Source organism: Mercenaria mercenaria, chromosome 4, assembly GCF_021730395.1.
Source record: "Mercenaria mercenaria strain notata chromosome 4, MADL_Memer_1, whole genome shotgun sequence".
In the NCBI taxonomy this organism is placed as follows: Eukaryota; Metazoa; Mollusca; class Bivalvia; order Venerida; family Veneridae; genus Mercenaria; species Mercenaria mercenaria.
Window position 1 is genome coordinate 26,564,597 of NC_069364.1, and position 17,191 is coordinate 26,581,787.

General features: G+C 35.0%; 1 protein-coding gene across 2 annotated transcripts; it reads left to right on the plus strand.

Annotated features, from left to right (window-relative positions):
- Positions 1 to 4,941: 4,941 nt before the first annotated feature.
- On the plus strand, positions 4,942 to 14,454 carry LOC123551198 (C-factor-like). Of its 2 annotated transcripts, none has more exons than XM_045339938.2 (5): positions 4,942 to 5,115; positions 10,530 to 10,581; positions 11,547 to 11,737; positions 12,681 to 12,827; positions 13,732 to 14,454. In XM_045339938.2, the coding sequence occupies exons 1-5, from the start codon at positions 4,954 to 4,956 to the stop codon at positions 13,960 to 13,962; spliced, it is 783 nt and encodes a 260-aa protein (XP_045195873.1). In that variant the 5' UTR covers positions 4,942 to 4,953; the 3' UTR covers positions 13,963 to 14,454. The 2 variants fall into 2 exon arrangements, with proteins under 2 accessions (XP_045195873.1, XP_045195874.1); XM_045339939.2 differs by having other exon boundaries at positions 12,705 to 12,827.
- The last annotated feature ends 2,737 nt before the right edge of the window (positions 14,455 to 17,191 follow it).

The window sequence follows — 17,191 nt, forward strand, 5'->3', positions numbered from 1 at the left end:
TTTGATAGAGACCAATAGAAGGATGAATGCGGCAATTAGGTAATGTTTGTAAGCAAGCAATTTGATTTTTTCCATAGTTTAAACATATTTTATTTCAAACAAATGTGCATACTACAATTTACAATTTACAATATTGTTATCATACATGTTGAAAAAGGATTAGATCCGAAAGCTAAGCTTATAAAGGTCTTCTCCTATATGGGATAAATTACAGTAAATTTGGCAGTATTACACAATTTGTTTTGTAATGTGTTATCGAACAAAAATTTATTAAATATGCATTGAATCGAAAAAATGACATGACACATTAGTATTAAGTTAGGACAAAGTTTTGAAAAGAATCGAGATTAGAAAATAGAAGTTTATAGTAATTAGTAATTATAACATTAAAAAAGGAGAGAAATTTTATGTATATTAAAAAGATTCCGTCCGCTAATATGATCTGCATAGACAAATAATAATATAAATAGTGAAATAAAAGGCGTCCAATAGAAATGAGAGGAAAAAGAAATAAATGTATGAGGTTTGGTTTGGATTGATGAAGGTTTGGAGCAAAATGGAATGTTTCTTAATGTAGTTAAGCTCATGGAAAACGTTTACTTTCCCTGATGTAGTTTTGAACTGCTAGGAATATACTGTTATTGATGTCATCGCTAAGATTCTGGTCCCCATACAGAAGAGTGTGCAGAGTGACAGTGCAGAAGCTGGAGGTTGTTTGGAGGAGTCTTCTACGAATATAGTTGTAATCTGGACATTCAAAGTAGAAATGATGATTGCTCTCAATGCTTCCGCACTGACAAAGGGGTGAAGGATAGATGTTTTTCTTGTAAAGATGTTGGTTCAGAGAGCTACACTCAGTATGCAGCCGGGCATGATAAATTTTCCATTTCCGTGCACCAATGTAGAAGTGTTTTGGACATGTGTAGGTGTTTCGTTTTAGCTGTGATTTAAAGGAAGACAAGGTTGGTGAATTCTGTATTTCTGACGGTAAGCTATTCCATTCTCTTAGAGCAGATGGTAGAAAGGAGTTGTAGTAAAGAGAAGTTTGAGTGCGTATACCTTGTATATCATCAACATTGCGTAGGTTGTACCGGGTTACTTCACCAACAGACGGAGGAACTAGAGCTGAAAGGTAGCCAGGAGAAAGTCCATTTTTCATTTTGTACAATAATATGAGTTTATGGTTTCGTCTCCGAGTTTCAAGAGATTCCCCAGGAACTTTTTTATGAAGTTCACGAAAAGATACTAGCTGAGTAGTTCCAGATACAATTCGGGATGCTTCACTCTGTATTTTGTCGAGTTCTTGTTTCTCATACTGAGTGCAGTTTGAAAATATAACATCAGCGTATTCAAGAAGTGGTCTTATAAAAGAAAGACATATTATTTCCAAAGATTTCCTATCAAGTTGAAATTTTAATTTGCGCATAATATGGATGCGTTTCCATGCCTTTCCTGTAATATAGGTGATATGCGTGTGCCAAGAACCATCTTCAGATAAGTGAACGCCAAGGTGTTTATGGGAAGTAACAGAGGCTATTGGATGATTGTGCATAAGAAGAGGTGGATGGAAAGGTTTTGGTGTTTTTCTTGAAGTTACCATTGTTTCTGATTTAGATGAGTTGAATGTGACTAGCCATTTGTCAGCCCAATCTGAGATTTTGTTGATATCGGACTGAGGAATACCTGCAGCAGATACCGGGTGATCAACAATTATGTGAAGACTAGTATCATCGGCAAAAAAGTGAATATGAGAACCAATGTCTTCCACTATGTCGTTGATAAACACTAAAAACAGGAGAGGACCAAGGATAGAGCCTTGGGGAACTCCTGCCTTTATTGTAGACCAACCAGACATGGTACCTGGTAGAACAACAGCCTGACGTCTATCAGAGAGGTAATCATGAAACCAATTTAGAAGAGGTCCCTGCAGACCAGCTTTTTGGAGCTTGAGAATTAAGTCTTGGTGCAAAACTTTATCGAAAGCTTTGTTTATATCATAAAAGACTGTGCGAACTTCGAGGCCATCATCTAATGCCTTACAAAAGCTATTATATAGATATGTGAGTTGGTTAACTGTTGAGTCTCCAGGTTTGAATCCAGACTGGACAGAAGAGATTTAGTTATTTTCATGAAGAAAGTTAAAAAGATATTTGAATATGATGCGCTCAAAAACCTTTTCAATACAGCAAAGAAGAGAAATCGCTCTGTAGTTATTAGGCAGAGATGGGTCGCCTTTTTTGAAGATGGCACAGACATGAGCATCTTTCCAGATCTGAGGCACCGTAGCATATTGCAAGGAATAGTTGAACAAGGACCAGAGTGGATATTTTATTTCTGAATCTGTTTCTCGCAGAATACGGTTGCTGAATTCGTCAGGCCCCGAGGCTTTATTAATTTTTAAAGATTTGAGAGCGTCCTCAACGTCTTGGGGTGTGATGGAAATAGATAGAAGCTTATTTAAGGGTTCCTGGTAGAAGTTATTTGGCAAGTCTTAAGTAGAGTTGTTAAGTGACGACTGACTACTAAAAATCGTTTAGGAGTTCAGATTTTATTTTCTTATCAAAAACGAGTTCTTGGGTGTTAGGTTGTTTTAGTGCAGGTATTGTTTGTTTATCATTAGTGGATAAAAACTGTTTGATTAGCTTCCACCAGTCCTTTTGCGAAGTAGACTCTAATTTGAGCAACTCTGCCATTTTGAGGAAGTGACAATGTTTTGCAGTGCGAATAAGTGTTATAACTTCATTTCGGATTTGTCTAAATTTTTGCCAGTGAGATGGATTTTGTGTTCGCTTTGCTCTGTGATATAATTTCTTACGTTTACGAATTAGTTTCTTTATATGTGTTGTTATCCATGGATTGTCATTTGATTTCACAGTGATGGTTCTTGTGGGAATACATTCTTTTGAGAGTTGAAGAAGTTTGTTAGTGAATGACGTTGTGTAGATACCAATGTTATCATCCTTTAGAAGATCCCAATTAGTGTTCCTGATTTCAGGTCTTAAAGAGTTGTAATCACCTCGATCGTATAACCATACATGCCGTTTGAAGGTATTGGCTGGAGGTTTAGAGAATGCAAAAAGGGCATAGATAGGACAGTGATATCGTTGATTTTTTTCCATACGACCTTTTGATCGATACAGCGACCTGGGATTTTCATTTTAATAAAACTTCTGGTCCCGTGTTCACAAAACAATTTCAGTCTAAGCTGAGTTTGATTATGAAACTTTATTTGTCATTTATATCAAAATTGTATGTTTATAAATAAATTTTAAATAAATTACTGTTTTCAAGTGACTATCAAGTCTTGATTATAAATTTCAATTGAAATTTAATTTTGAAGTTATAGTAAACTTTGAAATCAAAATTTCAATCTTAAACTCAGCTGAGACCGAAATCTGTTTCGGAAAATTAAATAGAACGATGTATCTTCCGAAAAATGAACCATACCAAGTGATTCTGTTATATAGAGGGGGTAATTTTTTCGGAAGATATATGGTTCTATTGTATTTTCTGATTGAATACAAAGTCCCGGCCTGTGCTTCAACATATTGTAAAAAAATCTGAAGATCAAGTTCCGCACGGCAACAAAATCTTATGAAGGAAAGGAAAAGGCAACTAAAAATAACACCATCTGCTCTGTTTTAGACTGCAAAACCATTCAACATTATTCCCAGCAGCACATGTACAGTCAATATTTTCCGAGGATACTAAGATTGAGGTTTGGTGTTTAACAGAAGAAAAAGAAGTAACCTTAAAACCAGTATGAAATGCAATATATCTAGGGGTGTGAAATTTCTAAAGACTTATCTTGGAACACACACGTCAATAACTTAATTCAGCACAACAGGCAACAAAACACTGGGGCTCATTCGCAGAAACATTGTTACTAAAGATGAAAATGTCCGTTCCCTTGCTTATAAAACCCTTGTTCGTAGCTTCAACCGTTTGGTCACCTCACACTAAAATGATCATGAACAAGTTTGACATGATGCAGCGCCGTGCATTACGATGAGTGAAAATGTTTACTCCGCCTGTTCTAGTGTTTTCAAAATTCAGTTAAGTTTAGGTTGGAGGTCTCTGAATACCGTAGAAATTATTCTAGACGTTTTATGTTTTATATGATTTACAATAACTTGGTCGCTTACCTCCTCTTATGATTACCTGACTTATACTCCCTTATTGTTTCTGCCAGGTTCATGTTGGCACAGATTTCAAATTGCTTTCCCCAAGTTTTGCAGAGTAATCTGGAATGGTCTGCCTCGCCACATGGCTGTTACGCTAGCTTGGACTCTTTTAAGCAGTCTGTCTCAAAATAAATCTATGTAGGTCAGCAAGGGATGCTTTTAACGCCTTTATTTTCTCTTTATGGGCATGCTGAATGTCGAATGTCGTGCCAGCTCGAGTTTAGGATCTGGGATACTGCATTGCATTATTATAAATAACCTAAGATATCTTGCAGAAATCCCGATACGACATGCTTTTCACTATTTGCAAAGCTTTTTGGTTTTCGTGTTCTGTTGTTTTACTTAGTTTTGGCGTTTTGCTTTTTTCGACGGTCGTACGAACATTTTTATTTTAAATTATACAGTTAAGCATTGGCTGCTAAGATTTAAGACCTGCTTGATTTTTTACCTAACATACAACCAAACCTATTGCAAGAGTTTCCATGTAATACAGCCAAGCCCACCATAATGTCAAATATCCAAGAAAATGGGGAATGGTTAGAATACTCTTGAAAATGGACAAAAATTGTTTAATATGACCTGTGGTACAAAAACGATACATTGTGACCAGTCACAGCGTTAGTTAATCGAAGTAACATTTATGTCTATTGTTCCAAGTTTACAATCGATTTGGCATTTTACAATAAGAAATTCAATGATCCTAGCTAGTATAAATTTATGTAGTATAAGGTTATTAAAGTTTTGGTGTTCGCACACCTTACAGGTCAATATGGAAGACGATCGTTATTTACCAACAATGTTGTCGCCAAAGTCAGTTTTAATCACTGGTTCTAATAGAGGAATTGGTTTGGAATTTGTCAGGCAGTTTTTAAAATTTGCGGATCCACCAAAATACATTTTTGCAAGTTGCAGATTACCAGAAAAAGCGTCGGTAAATAAATTAAGTTTTCGCAATTTGTTGGTTTGTAGAATATTTGCTGGATCATAGACAGGGGCGTACCTGGATGATTTTGAACTGTACGCCAGATATGAGCAGAATAGCTTCAAACTAAGCAGATATGCTGCGAGTGTGGGGTATGTGAGGGAGGGGGTCTCCGTCTCCCGGCGGATTAGGGTTTTGGGACCTTCCCCTTGAAACTGTTGAAAAAAAATCGGCAAGAGATGCGCTCTCTTGCTAGAATTATATTCCAGCGTTGACATATTTTGACACAGCTGTGCTACATATTACAAAGACTATCATTTAAATTCATAGTTTATTACTCCGCAGGGATCGTGAGTGTCTAAAATTGCAACTGGAACAGCCCCGAATATTTTGAGGAATATAACCATTTATCGTATAGAGTCCTTTGTAACTTTACCTTGGTGTTTCAATAGCTCGGTCGCTCTGGCACGATACTTGGCCCATACTAGTATTCATTGATAATTTATCTAAGATTTTAAAATGTTTAATATCTAGTTTGCAAATTTTTCATTGAATTACTTCGATACAACAATAAATAACAAAATGAATTATACTAGGATGTTGAAAAATTAGAGTTATGCGTTTCAATATATTTGCGTCACTGAAACACTGTGTCATTCTATGATATATTTTATTGCGCAGCTGACAAATTGTGTTATCGCCAAAGGGACTAATATTGCGGCTGTTAGGGTAACTGCATCTAAACTCTTACTTTATCCCAACTGCTACGCATGTGAACAAATCGCATATATTCGAATCGTGTGCAACTAGTTTTTTGTTGTTATCGTTTTTGAAATCTTCGTCAATGTTTAATTTAATGCATGACTTCCTCATCCGCATTTTAACAGATTTTTGATAAATGTATCTACCCACACATTGCAAATATCTCAAGTCAGTAAACGTAAACAACATCTAATATTGGCAAACGCAAATTCAAACTGCGTATATTGCTAAATGGTATTTCGGTATCCAGATTTGGATATAGATTGATAATAAATTTAATTGCAACCATGAAAAGATCTTTAATGTACCGCCAAGAGTGTTATATTTAGCGTAACTTTTTTCTGTCTTGAGACATGGGACGATCATTTTTTTTAGCTCGACTATAAGGAGAGCTATCCTACTCGCCCCGGCGTCGGCGTCGGCGTCTTTCCGCGTCCCCACCGTGGTTAAAGTTTTGATGCACTTTCTCTTTTTTCAACTTACCTCTGTAATTACTTGATGGATTTGATTCAAACTTGAAATACTTATTCCTCATCATCATCCACATCATCTGACATAAGGGCCATAACTCTGGCACCAATATTTCATGAATTATCCCCCCTTTTCACTTAGATTTTCAGGTTAAAGTTTTGATGCACTTTCACTCTACCTCTGTTATTACTGAATGGATTTGATTCAAACTTAAAATAGTTGTTCAGCATCATCACCCACATCATATGACACAAGATGCATAACTCTGGCACACTTTTTCATGAATTATTCCCCTTTTTACTTAGAATTTCAGGTTAAAGTTTTATGCACTTTCACTCTGTCTCTGTTATTACTGAATGGATCTGATTCAAACTTAAACAGTTGTTCAGCATCATTACCCTTATCATATGACACAAGGTGCATAACTCTGGCACCATTTTTCATGAATTATTCCCCCTTTTTACTTAGAATTTCAGGTTAAAGTTTTGGTGCACTTTCACTCTACCTCTGTTATTACTGAATGGATTTGATTCAAACTTAAAATAGTTGTTCAGCATCATCACCCACATCATATGACACAAGATGCATAACTCTGGCACAATTTTTCATGAATTATTCCCCTTTTTACTTAGAATTTCAGGTTAAAGTTTTATGCACTTTCACTCTGTCTCTGTTATTACTGAATGGATCTGATTCAAACTTAAACAGTTGTTCAGCATCATTACCCTTATCATATGACACAAGGTGCATAACTCTGGGACCAATTTTTCATGAATTATTTCCCCTTTTTACTTAGAATTTTAGGTTAAAGTTTTGATGCACTTTCACTCTGTCCTTGTTATTACTGAATGGATTTGATTCAAACTTAAAATAGTTGTTCAACATCATCACCCACACCATATGACGCAAGGTGCATAACTCTGGCACCAATTTTTCATTAATTATTCCCCCTTTTAACTTAGAATTTTAGGTTAAAGTTTTGACGCACTTTCACTCTGTCTCTATTATTACTGAATGGATTTGATTTAAACTTAAAATAGTTGTTCAACATCATCACCCACACTATATGACACAAGGTGCATAACTCTGGCACCAATATTTAATGAATTATGCCCGTTTTTGCTTAGGATATACTTATATAGTGTTTTTATACATTTTATCTTTACCTCTCTTATTACTTTAAGTTGATATTTTTGACATAGACTCAGGCTATTGTGCAATATCTTCATCCACAATTGGAGTCATTAAACACTCCAGTGACAGCTCTAGTTTCCTCAGATGTGCCCAGTTTCACTATCCAGCATCGAAATAGTCGAGCGCGCTATCTTCTGTGACAGCTCTTGTTCTCCTGCTGCTCTCTTGATTTACCAATAAAACACATGTCATTTGAAACTTGAACAGCAGAGTGAGACGGGTTTCCTTTTTTGTGCAAATGAAATTTTCTGACGCCCAAATTGAGTACATCGAGGTTCAGTGGACATATGTTATGTTGGTATTTGCAGAAACGAGCGCTGGGTCGTTGCCGTAGAAACTTGCATACACAACAGATTTGTTGGGTATAACTACGCACCGACACAAATTTAGATGATACGGGAACTTTCAAGCTTTGATGGTGGAAGAACACCCCAGGTGCCTGTCCGTGCATTGTTTCATCACGGGCGCCCACCTAAGTAGAACCACCGACCTCCGTAAGCCAGCTTGATGGCTTCCTCACACGATATACACAATAGATCTCTTTTTTGACAGAGTATCGCAACTTGGTGTTTGCGGCAAAATGATTCCTCTGAAGTGGGTCTCTAAATCTAAAACATCCAGTTAGAATACATGTATATTAAATGTAAGTCATTGGCTAGACTTCTTGTAGTAGTAATAAATATTTGTACTGTTTTTAGCTTAACATCATGCATTTTCTCTTATTTTTAACCTATTGTATAGTACTGTTTATTGTATGTTTCCATAAACTATATGTAGACATTGTTCATATTTTTAAATCTAGTATACCTTTAGCTTGTATCCGCTCGTATCTTTGTATGTTCATGAGATGTCTTTTTTGATAAGAGTAAGCCATCAAGCTGGCTTTGTGAACAATTCATGGCTTTATCCAGCTACCAGTTCATGGCTAAAGTTATGTCCGAAGGAGGCACCCGGGGTCTTCCTCACAACATTAAACACAGTTAAATGCTGGATAGTTCTTTTGAGAACTTGTAAAATATTGCAAGTTTACTTTAATTGATAATCTTATGCGTTTCAGGGCGGGTTTACCTGCATCTTTCCCACGGCATTAATACACTTGCTTCATTTACTTTGTTAGAATGTTTCTATTGAAGTTTGCTACATGGGCTTGTTGGTTCTTGTGAGGCATATCAATGCGAAATTTCTTCTACAGAAAACTTAAACCAAGTGAAGCCCAATATACACATGTGTAATCAAGATCATATGACATGGTTGTGAAAACCTTAACAAGTTCATTTAAAAATATACGATATTTGAAATAATTAATATAATATTATCGACACCAGTTGTTATGTCCGCACTCACTATTTGAGGTTTGTTCACTTTTGCGCTGTTGGTTACAATAATATTGATTCCACTCATGAAAATTGGTGATCATGAGAACTGCAAAATTAAATTATGATATACAGAAAAAAAAAGTTTCATCTGTAAAATTGCTTCTTTGTAAGCAGCATATGATTTAGAAAGAAGAAAGATATAAGTAGATGTATCGTTCGAATGTCTTGCCACTGGCTCTTCCTGGGCAGTGCCCATTGTGTTCATTTATCCGTTCGTCAGTTTGTGTACTTGTTCGTGCGTGCGTGTTTCTATTTTTGGCATTCGAATTTGGCGATCTGGGTCTCTTGCTGTGTTTTCTCTACTCTATGCTTCCATGAAATCTACACTTACTTTTTATGCTTTTCTATATTCACGATTATTAAAAAATCGGTCTAACACTTCGAAAACGAATTTGATAATCTCATTCAGATTATAGATTATATTATTCAAATGAAGAACTTTAAATAGCCACCTAACCTCCTTAGACTGTTCATTTTATTACATTTTTAACATTTTAAGCATTTTCGTTTTCACGGTGCCGAAATTGAATTGTGCGCACATGTGTATGCCAACGTACGCCTATTGTCGTGTTCTTCTGGGAACTTTACTGTTGTTTTCTTCACAGAAGGGAAAATCTGGTAATATTCTGGCAAATCTTGTGTTACCTCGTGTGTGATAAATATACATCTCATTGCTCCAAAGTTTATCAATTCTGTTTTGTTGGATACTATTTCATCAGGTAAATTATTCTAATCCAAAATGTTGCGTTGTGAAAAACTATGAAGCCAAAAAGTTGTTTCACTTCTTGGTTTTGACAAATTGATTTCTTGATTCAGAAGTTGTTAACAGTCTTTCAAATGGAATGTCATCAAGGCCTCTTATGATTTTAAAACACTGTATAATATCACATCATCTATGTCTATATGCTCATAGGCATTCGGCGCATTGCTGGATTTATTTTTGGGTCCTGGACTGTCTATAAATGTTTTTTCCTATATATCACCATTATTGACCGAACAAATGCGCCGAATGCCTATGTATATGATGAACAAGAAATTTTCAGTTATCTATCTGGATGCGTGACAATACAGTTGTATTTTTGGACATAACATCCAATCATAATTTTATGGTGTGTCAAAGTCATGCCCTAGATTTTGACATGTAACAACTTCAGTAGACGTGTCTGGAATTTCTTCTGTGTGTATGTGGTTTATTTTAATGTGTTCTTAATTTGTTGCAAATGAATATTAACCTAAGTTTTTTTTTCCAGAAAGACTGTGAAGCCAGTCAGTAAACAATAGAATGAAAATTATTTTAGACCGGTAATTTCCCGTTTGAATTCATTGTACAAGTTCCAGTCTGCAACATTTTAGTTATTAACTATCTTCCAGTATTTACAACAAATTTCTATGTTACATGATAAGTTTTGTTTGAGATGAGACTGTGAGCATTACAATTGCTTTTTAAAACGGGAATCAAGGGTTATCAAGAGTTATATTTCCTTTGGTTATTGCTGCTACTAATTTGCAGACCTTGTCAACCCAAGATCTTATTTTTTAGAAATACTTTTAACTGCCTCAGCCTTTGATCTGATACTTTTATTAGAGAGACTTTTGAATTTTCTCACTTTTAACTTTCAGGAGTTGACTGAAATTGCGAAAACTAGTCCCTGTGTACATGTTATCAAGCTAGGTAAGTACAAAAGTAGTCCTCCAATTCCTGTAATAGGTTAAGTGGCAGTTGACAGTTTCGTATTGTGGCCCTACGTTTTCTGAATAAAATAGATAGGTGTAATTAAAAAATATTTATATCTAACTAGTTAAATTTATGACGAGCAATTTTTATGTAAAATAAACGAATGCTTCGATCGATTTTCTTAGCTCCATGTAGACGGGCGAGTCTAAAATCTTCATCTTACCCGAGGTATCGAAAGCCAGACGAAACGGAAACGTTCATGCATCCATCTACTAGTAGATTCAGTTCACATCAGCGAAAAAAGAAAATGGTTATGGGACACTTTTCTGACCACCATTATTTCTGTCTGGCCACATGATATAAAAATGTACATAAGTTTTAGATAAGCCATTTGCAGTGTGGTCTCGGCAGGTGTGCAATTTGGATTATTTCTTGCCTCAAAATGTATGACACAACACTTAGGGGCTTTATTCAATGTATACGTCATTCGGCAGGGTTTACACATGCGTGCAAACCAGAAAAATATTTTCTTATTCGTGTTGCCCTAGTTGTATTTGCGTTTTAGAATAAAATCTGTAAGAAGATCCGAATGCAATCAAGCAAAATTATAGCAGAGTTCTGACTCGGTTTAATTGAGTCTGTTCACGAAAGGTATAAATGGAAAGTGCAACACCCATCAAGACCACTAGCACCGACTTAAGCGGAATTCTATTACATAGATATTGAATGGATTCCATGATCTCAAAGGATCAAAAATATATAAAAAAAAAAACACTGGCTTCAAATACGGAGAGACTTTTTATTTTTTACGGCCTCCGCACGCACTTAAAATTGTTGTAGTGATAGACAATAAAGTCTGTACTATGCATAAACTGATATTAAATTATCTCTGACTTAATTCAGAATTGATATTTATTCCATGTTTTCTTGATTCCTAATTCAAACTTTTCTTGTCTATTCAGATGTAGCAGATCATAGTTCTATAAAGAATGCCAAGGCAGTTGTAGCATCTGTTGTAGAAGATAACGGAATAAACCTTCTAATAAATAATGCAGGAACCTACAGAGCTGATGCTGATATTTATAATGTTTCGTGGGAGGAGATGAGAAGAAATTTTGATGTGAATGCAATTGGTCCATTAATGATTAGTCAGGTCAGTAGATATAAACATTACTTTTTGTTAGCAAGCCTGCATGATACAAGAGTTGGATGTGGTAAATTGCAAACATAACGACTATTTACGTCTTTAGGTGTATAGTGCTATTCGCGAGAAAAGCAAGTTCTTCACAATTTGAACACGGCCATTTAGATAAATATTTTATCAAAAAATAATGGAAGTTGGATAGGTAATCTTGTATCACATTTGAATCACTTACTGAATAAATATAATATTACATGTACACAATTTTTTATAATATTTATATTTATTGTATGTTTTGTATAGAAAGGAGAAAAAACCGTTTTTCTGCATATAAACAACAGGCACTTTGACGTCATTAACAGATTGCATGATCAAATAATAGCGTCGTTCGTAAAGTCTTTAAAAATCGGATAATTCAAAAAGAACTTCAAATTGTAGCTAAAATTCACTTATCTGGCCGTAAAGAACCTAATTGAATATACACTACTATTTGATTTTTACTGCATAATAAAATCAGGAACTGTATTTTTTTACCAGAAGACCAAATACAATTTATCGTGGGCCATTTTTGGGTGTTATCAGATCCTATCTGGAGAAATTCAGTGACAGTATTTACTCTTGTTCTCAAACATATGGAATATTTTGCTTTCAAGTTTACTATATAACTATTGCTGTATTAAGATAAAAACTTTTGATACATCTTAATGTTATTTTTAAGCAAAGTGTTCACATGTTTAACCCATTAGAGAACAGATAAATAGAACGGACTAATATGGTTTTTAACAAAAATCTGTTTTAGTTAATGGGATATTTCATAAAAATGCCACTATGTTATATTCCTTTGTGTAGATATTTACATTTCAACAACTATTACATAACATGTAGTTTGCTGTGTCAACGGGTCATGAAAAACAAATTGCATACAATTAAAATTAGAATTTTTTTTTTATTTCAGACATTTTTACCATTGTTAAAACAGGCTGCGGGCCGGAAAAAAGATGAAGTTATGTCTTGCAATAAGGCGGCAATTATTAATATATCATCAGATTTTGGTTCAATAACAGAGAACTTTGGTCGATTGTATCCATATAGGGCATCGAAGGTAAGCTGCTTAGGTTGTTGTTTAACTGCTCTGCTTGTTTGCTTGCTAAGTGTATACATACGGTTAAAAACATGGAACAATTCTGGAGATTGATCAAACAACTGAAAATTCTATCTGTGACTGGCAATTGAGAAGTTTTGTTGCCAGCTAGTAAATACAGGCAATAAAGTCTGTGCTAAGTGAAACCAAATATTACACATTCATCGGACGATCTACAGTATTAAAATCTATAACATGATCGATGAATAGTATAGACATCTAATTTTCACTTGCATCTAAATGAAATTATAAAGCTGTTACATTAAATAGGAACAACTTTTCACAGGCTCTTTAGTTACTAGTATTTTAAAGTACAAGTAATTGACAGAAGAATATATAGCTGATAGTTTTCAGTCATCGTTTGCGAAACTTTCATGTGAAAATGTTTATAAATGCTAAGAATGTCAAGATACGTTATTGCAAAACTGAATAGCAAGAAAAATATTTGATGACAGTATTCAAGCATAAAACTGCTGTTCTTGTCACTTTTCGTGGATGTTTTAACAGAAGAAAAAAACGTGTGTTAACAGAAAGATTCTCGCGCTCACGTGCTGTTAAAACACCTTTTTTTATATATATGCGTGTGTGTCGATGTATTCATTTATCAGATTTTACGCGTTTTATGCTAGAATAGCGTTATCGCATGTTCATTTCGTGTTATAACATCTGCAGAATCCATCGGAACACGTTGGTACACTCGCCCTATCGGGCTCGAGCACCAACCAATCCCTCGTGATTCTGCAGATGTTATATCACGAAAAAATATGTGTTATCCCTAACATAGTTTCAATAAACGACTTCTTTTTTAAAGTTAGCATGAAAAAACATCATTTTCTGTTAAAGAAAATCTTCGTTTTATATGTAGGCTGCTCAAAACATGATTACATCATGTCTGAGCATAGATCTAAAAGCTGATGGCATCCTTTGCACCGCTGTTCATCCCGGGTGGGTGAAGACGGATATGGGAGGACCGAATGCCAAGATAAGCACGGAGGAAAGTGTCTCTGGAGTATTCGCCATCTTGAGAAAACTGCAAGGAGAAGAAGAATCTGGAAAATATTATGATTCAACATCAGGAAAAGTATTTGGGTGGTAGGTCATGCAGCTGACGAAGGGAGAGTTATGTACCATTTTATGATGCTTGGACGAACAATTATAATTTGTTTCCTATGACGCTACATACACAAAACACAAAAAATGCTCCGCATGTATATATGAAAGCAGGATTATTCTTTTAGAACATGTGGTTCTTAGTGTGTTACTGATGAATTACTGAAATTGCTACATACAGATGAGAAAGTTGTGTAATTATAAAGATACAAGAGGTACAGACTGATGGGCTGTCACGCATTTGAATTATAAATATATATTGATTTGAATGGAAATGTGTTCTAATTGGAAATGTGTAAACGAAAATAACTGTATCTAAAATGCCCTGCCTAACCAGCCCTGGTTAATATATGAGTTACGTGTGCAGAAATAGAGGATCGTACGTTGGTTATTTTTATAATCAGAATAAAAAAGTCAGAGACTCTGTCCAACATCATTTTTACCCAACAAATTTAGTAAATTCAGTATGGAAAGACAATCATGTTAATGTTATTTTCTTTTTATAACGTACTAGCTTTTCTCGGTTTAAGCACTGAAATCTCTTCTTTCATGACCTATTAAAGATAAAGTAAGTTGACCACCTTTAATATGAAAAAAATATGGCATTGCGTTATTTCATTCGCACGATGCAAAAGATATGATAAACAAAGATATTTTTTAGGTTTTCCTTGTCATTCTTACACGGGAAAGAACGCTTTTCACTTGATTTAAGGTTTTAATTTAAAATGTTCTTCCTCATTTGAAAAATGAACTACAATATGTTGCTTTGAGTTTATATGACAGTTGTGATATTCCAAGTAATGAAAGCGGCAGTTGATTTTGTCGTAAAAATTAATCAAATATTAACGAAGTGCTGTTATCTGGAATTAAATTGTGAAGTCACTTCTGATTAATGACAAGACGACAAAACCGTGCACTTCAGGAAGAAACTATCGTCAGCTTATTTTACAGTGGGAAAGCAACTGGTTAAGGGCCAAGTACGAGGTCATCCGTATAACCAAGAAGAGGAATCCAATTATTTGTTCATATAGTATCCATGGAAAAACACTAGCTACAGCCAACACAGCAAAAAACTTGATAATACATATCACACCAAATGCTTATCAGTACATCTAAATGCTGTCTCAAATTTGCCCTTTTACTTCATCTACTGTTATTTCTGACAAAAATCAATTTCTGGGGTCGAACTGTTTTTGGGAGGAAGGGTGGGGGAGGAGCAAAGCATATGCTGTCCCCAGTCTCAAAGTTGAGGGTGCAACTCCCACCCCTCAACTGCTCCTATGCCTTTTTTCGAGTCAGTAGTAGCTGCCAGTGCCATAGCGGACTTTAAGTCTGGGCTGCTATCATCTTTCTCCAAGTAAATACACAGGACTGCCTTTACTTTTAATTGTAACAAATGCCATTTTAAAATCATACACAGCTTGAGCATGCTTCAACCGTTTGGTCACCTCACACTAAAAACAACATGAACAAGTTTGAGATGGTGCAGCGCCGTGCATTATAACGAGTAAAAACGTTTTCTTTGCATATTCCAGTGTTTCCAAAATTCAGTTAAGTTTGGGTTGGAGGTCTGCTGAACACCGTAGAAATGATGCTAGACTTATTATGTTTTATAAAATTTACAATTACTTGGTCGCTTACCTCCTGTTACAATTACATGCCTTATGCAACCTCATTGTCTTCGCCAGGTTCATGTTGGCACAGATTATTTCAAATTCTCTTTTTTTTCAAATGCCACAGTACTCCGGAATGGTCTGCCTCGCCACATTGCTGTTACGCCCAGCTTGGACTCTTTTAAGCAGGCTGTCTCAAAATAAAACTATATATATGTACTAGGTCACCAAGGGATGTTCTTAATACTTTTAATTTGCTGAATGTCGAATGTCGTGTCAGCTCGAGATTAGGATCTGGCATATGTCGAATATTGAATATCGTACCAGCTCGGCATTAGGATTTGAGGCATGTTGAATGTCGAATGTCGTGCCAACCCAGCATAGGATATTTGCGAATGCAATTCCCTTTGTCCCCCACCCCCTGCACCGTCTCAAACGGAACTCCATTATCCATAAACATCTAATCGACTCCATAATCCCAAAAAGACAAAAAAACATATTAACAAACAGTCGAAATTTTGTGTTATGTAACTCGAAATTTTGAGTTAAATGAAATGCGCTTGACAATAATACTCTGCCGTGAAAAGGGACTTTTCCGTCATAATGTTTTTACTGCTTTTCAAGAATTATAAGTTCTCATCGCATGACACAGTATAATGTTTTTTTTTTAAAAGTCCACTTTTTGTGTTTTTGTACACAAAATTTTGAAAATATTGAAGAGAACAAAAGGGAACAGAACGCTGAATTTATTTTGTCTTGTACTTTGTGCAAAGTAGGTCATCAATCTTATAGGAATTTAATACCAGTGTAACTTCCGAAAACCGAACGACCTCCGGACCAGCCTAAAAGTTCGGTTTTTGGAAGTTTCCGGAATTCAGAAGTTTGAAAGTTTGTAGGCGAAGTGGACTTGGTGCAAGAAGAGTTATGTTTTCTTACACGTAGGATGAAGGAGATTATTATCCTTTTTTAATTTTACAATTTAATTAAAAGTAAATAATTAATTAATTTATTAATTAATTACAAACATTAAGGATAATAAATACATAAATAACAAATATAAAAAGAAACAACATATCTTAAATAATAGCATTTACGCAAATATTTTCCACTTACATTTACCATTTTTGGAGTTCGGAGTTCGTCAACATTTCATTAATGTTGACAATGCATAGTTTAATCGATGTAACTAAATGAACTAAAACACCTATCTTTCTTTCGTCCAAACATTAAAAAAGTTTTTCACACTAAGATATTTAATTTATCACGTTTTCATAATATGAATACAAATAAAAGTAATCACTTATTACTTGCTTACTTTTGCATCAAATGATCATTGTGGTTATCTAACGTGTCAAAATAAACGCGGCCTGCTGATAGATAAACAAAAGAACATGTTGACAGCGTTTTTGAATTAACAGGTGACATTTTTAACCCAGCAAAAATTTTGCTGTTCGGTTTTCGGAAGTCAATTTTAGTGTTGAAATATAAACGGTCCTTCAATAATCATCCGGTTTTCAGAAGTTAAAAATAAATAGAAATAAGAACAGACAAAATCGGGACCTTGACTTTTGTGCGGTTTTTAAAGGTTTCCCGTTTTCAGAA

What these genes read in the sequence shown, in the direction of transcription:
- LOC123551198 (XM_045339938.2), top strand. Translation starts at nt 4,954, where the DNA reads ATGGAAGACGATCGTTATTTACCAACAATGTTGTCGCCAAAGTCAGTT. An exon ending in GTCCATTAATGATTAGTCAG is followed by an intron (nt 11,738 to 12,680) that starts GTCAGTAGATAT and finishes TTTTTATTTCAG; the next exon opens with ACATTTTTACCATTGTTAAA. An exon ending in ATCCATATAGGGCATCGAAG is followed by an intron (nt 12,828 to 13,731) that starts GTAAGCTGCTTA and finishes TTTTATATGTAG; the next exon opens with GCTGCTCAAAACATGATTAC.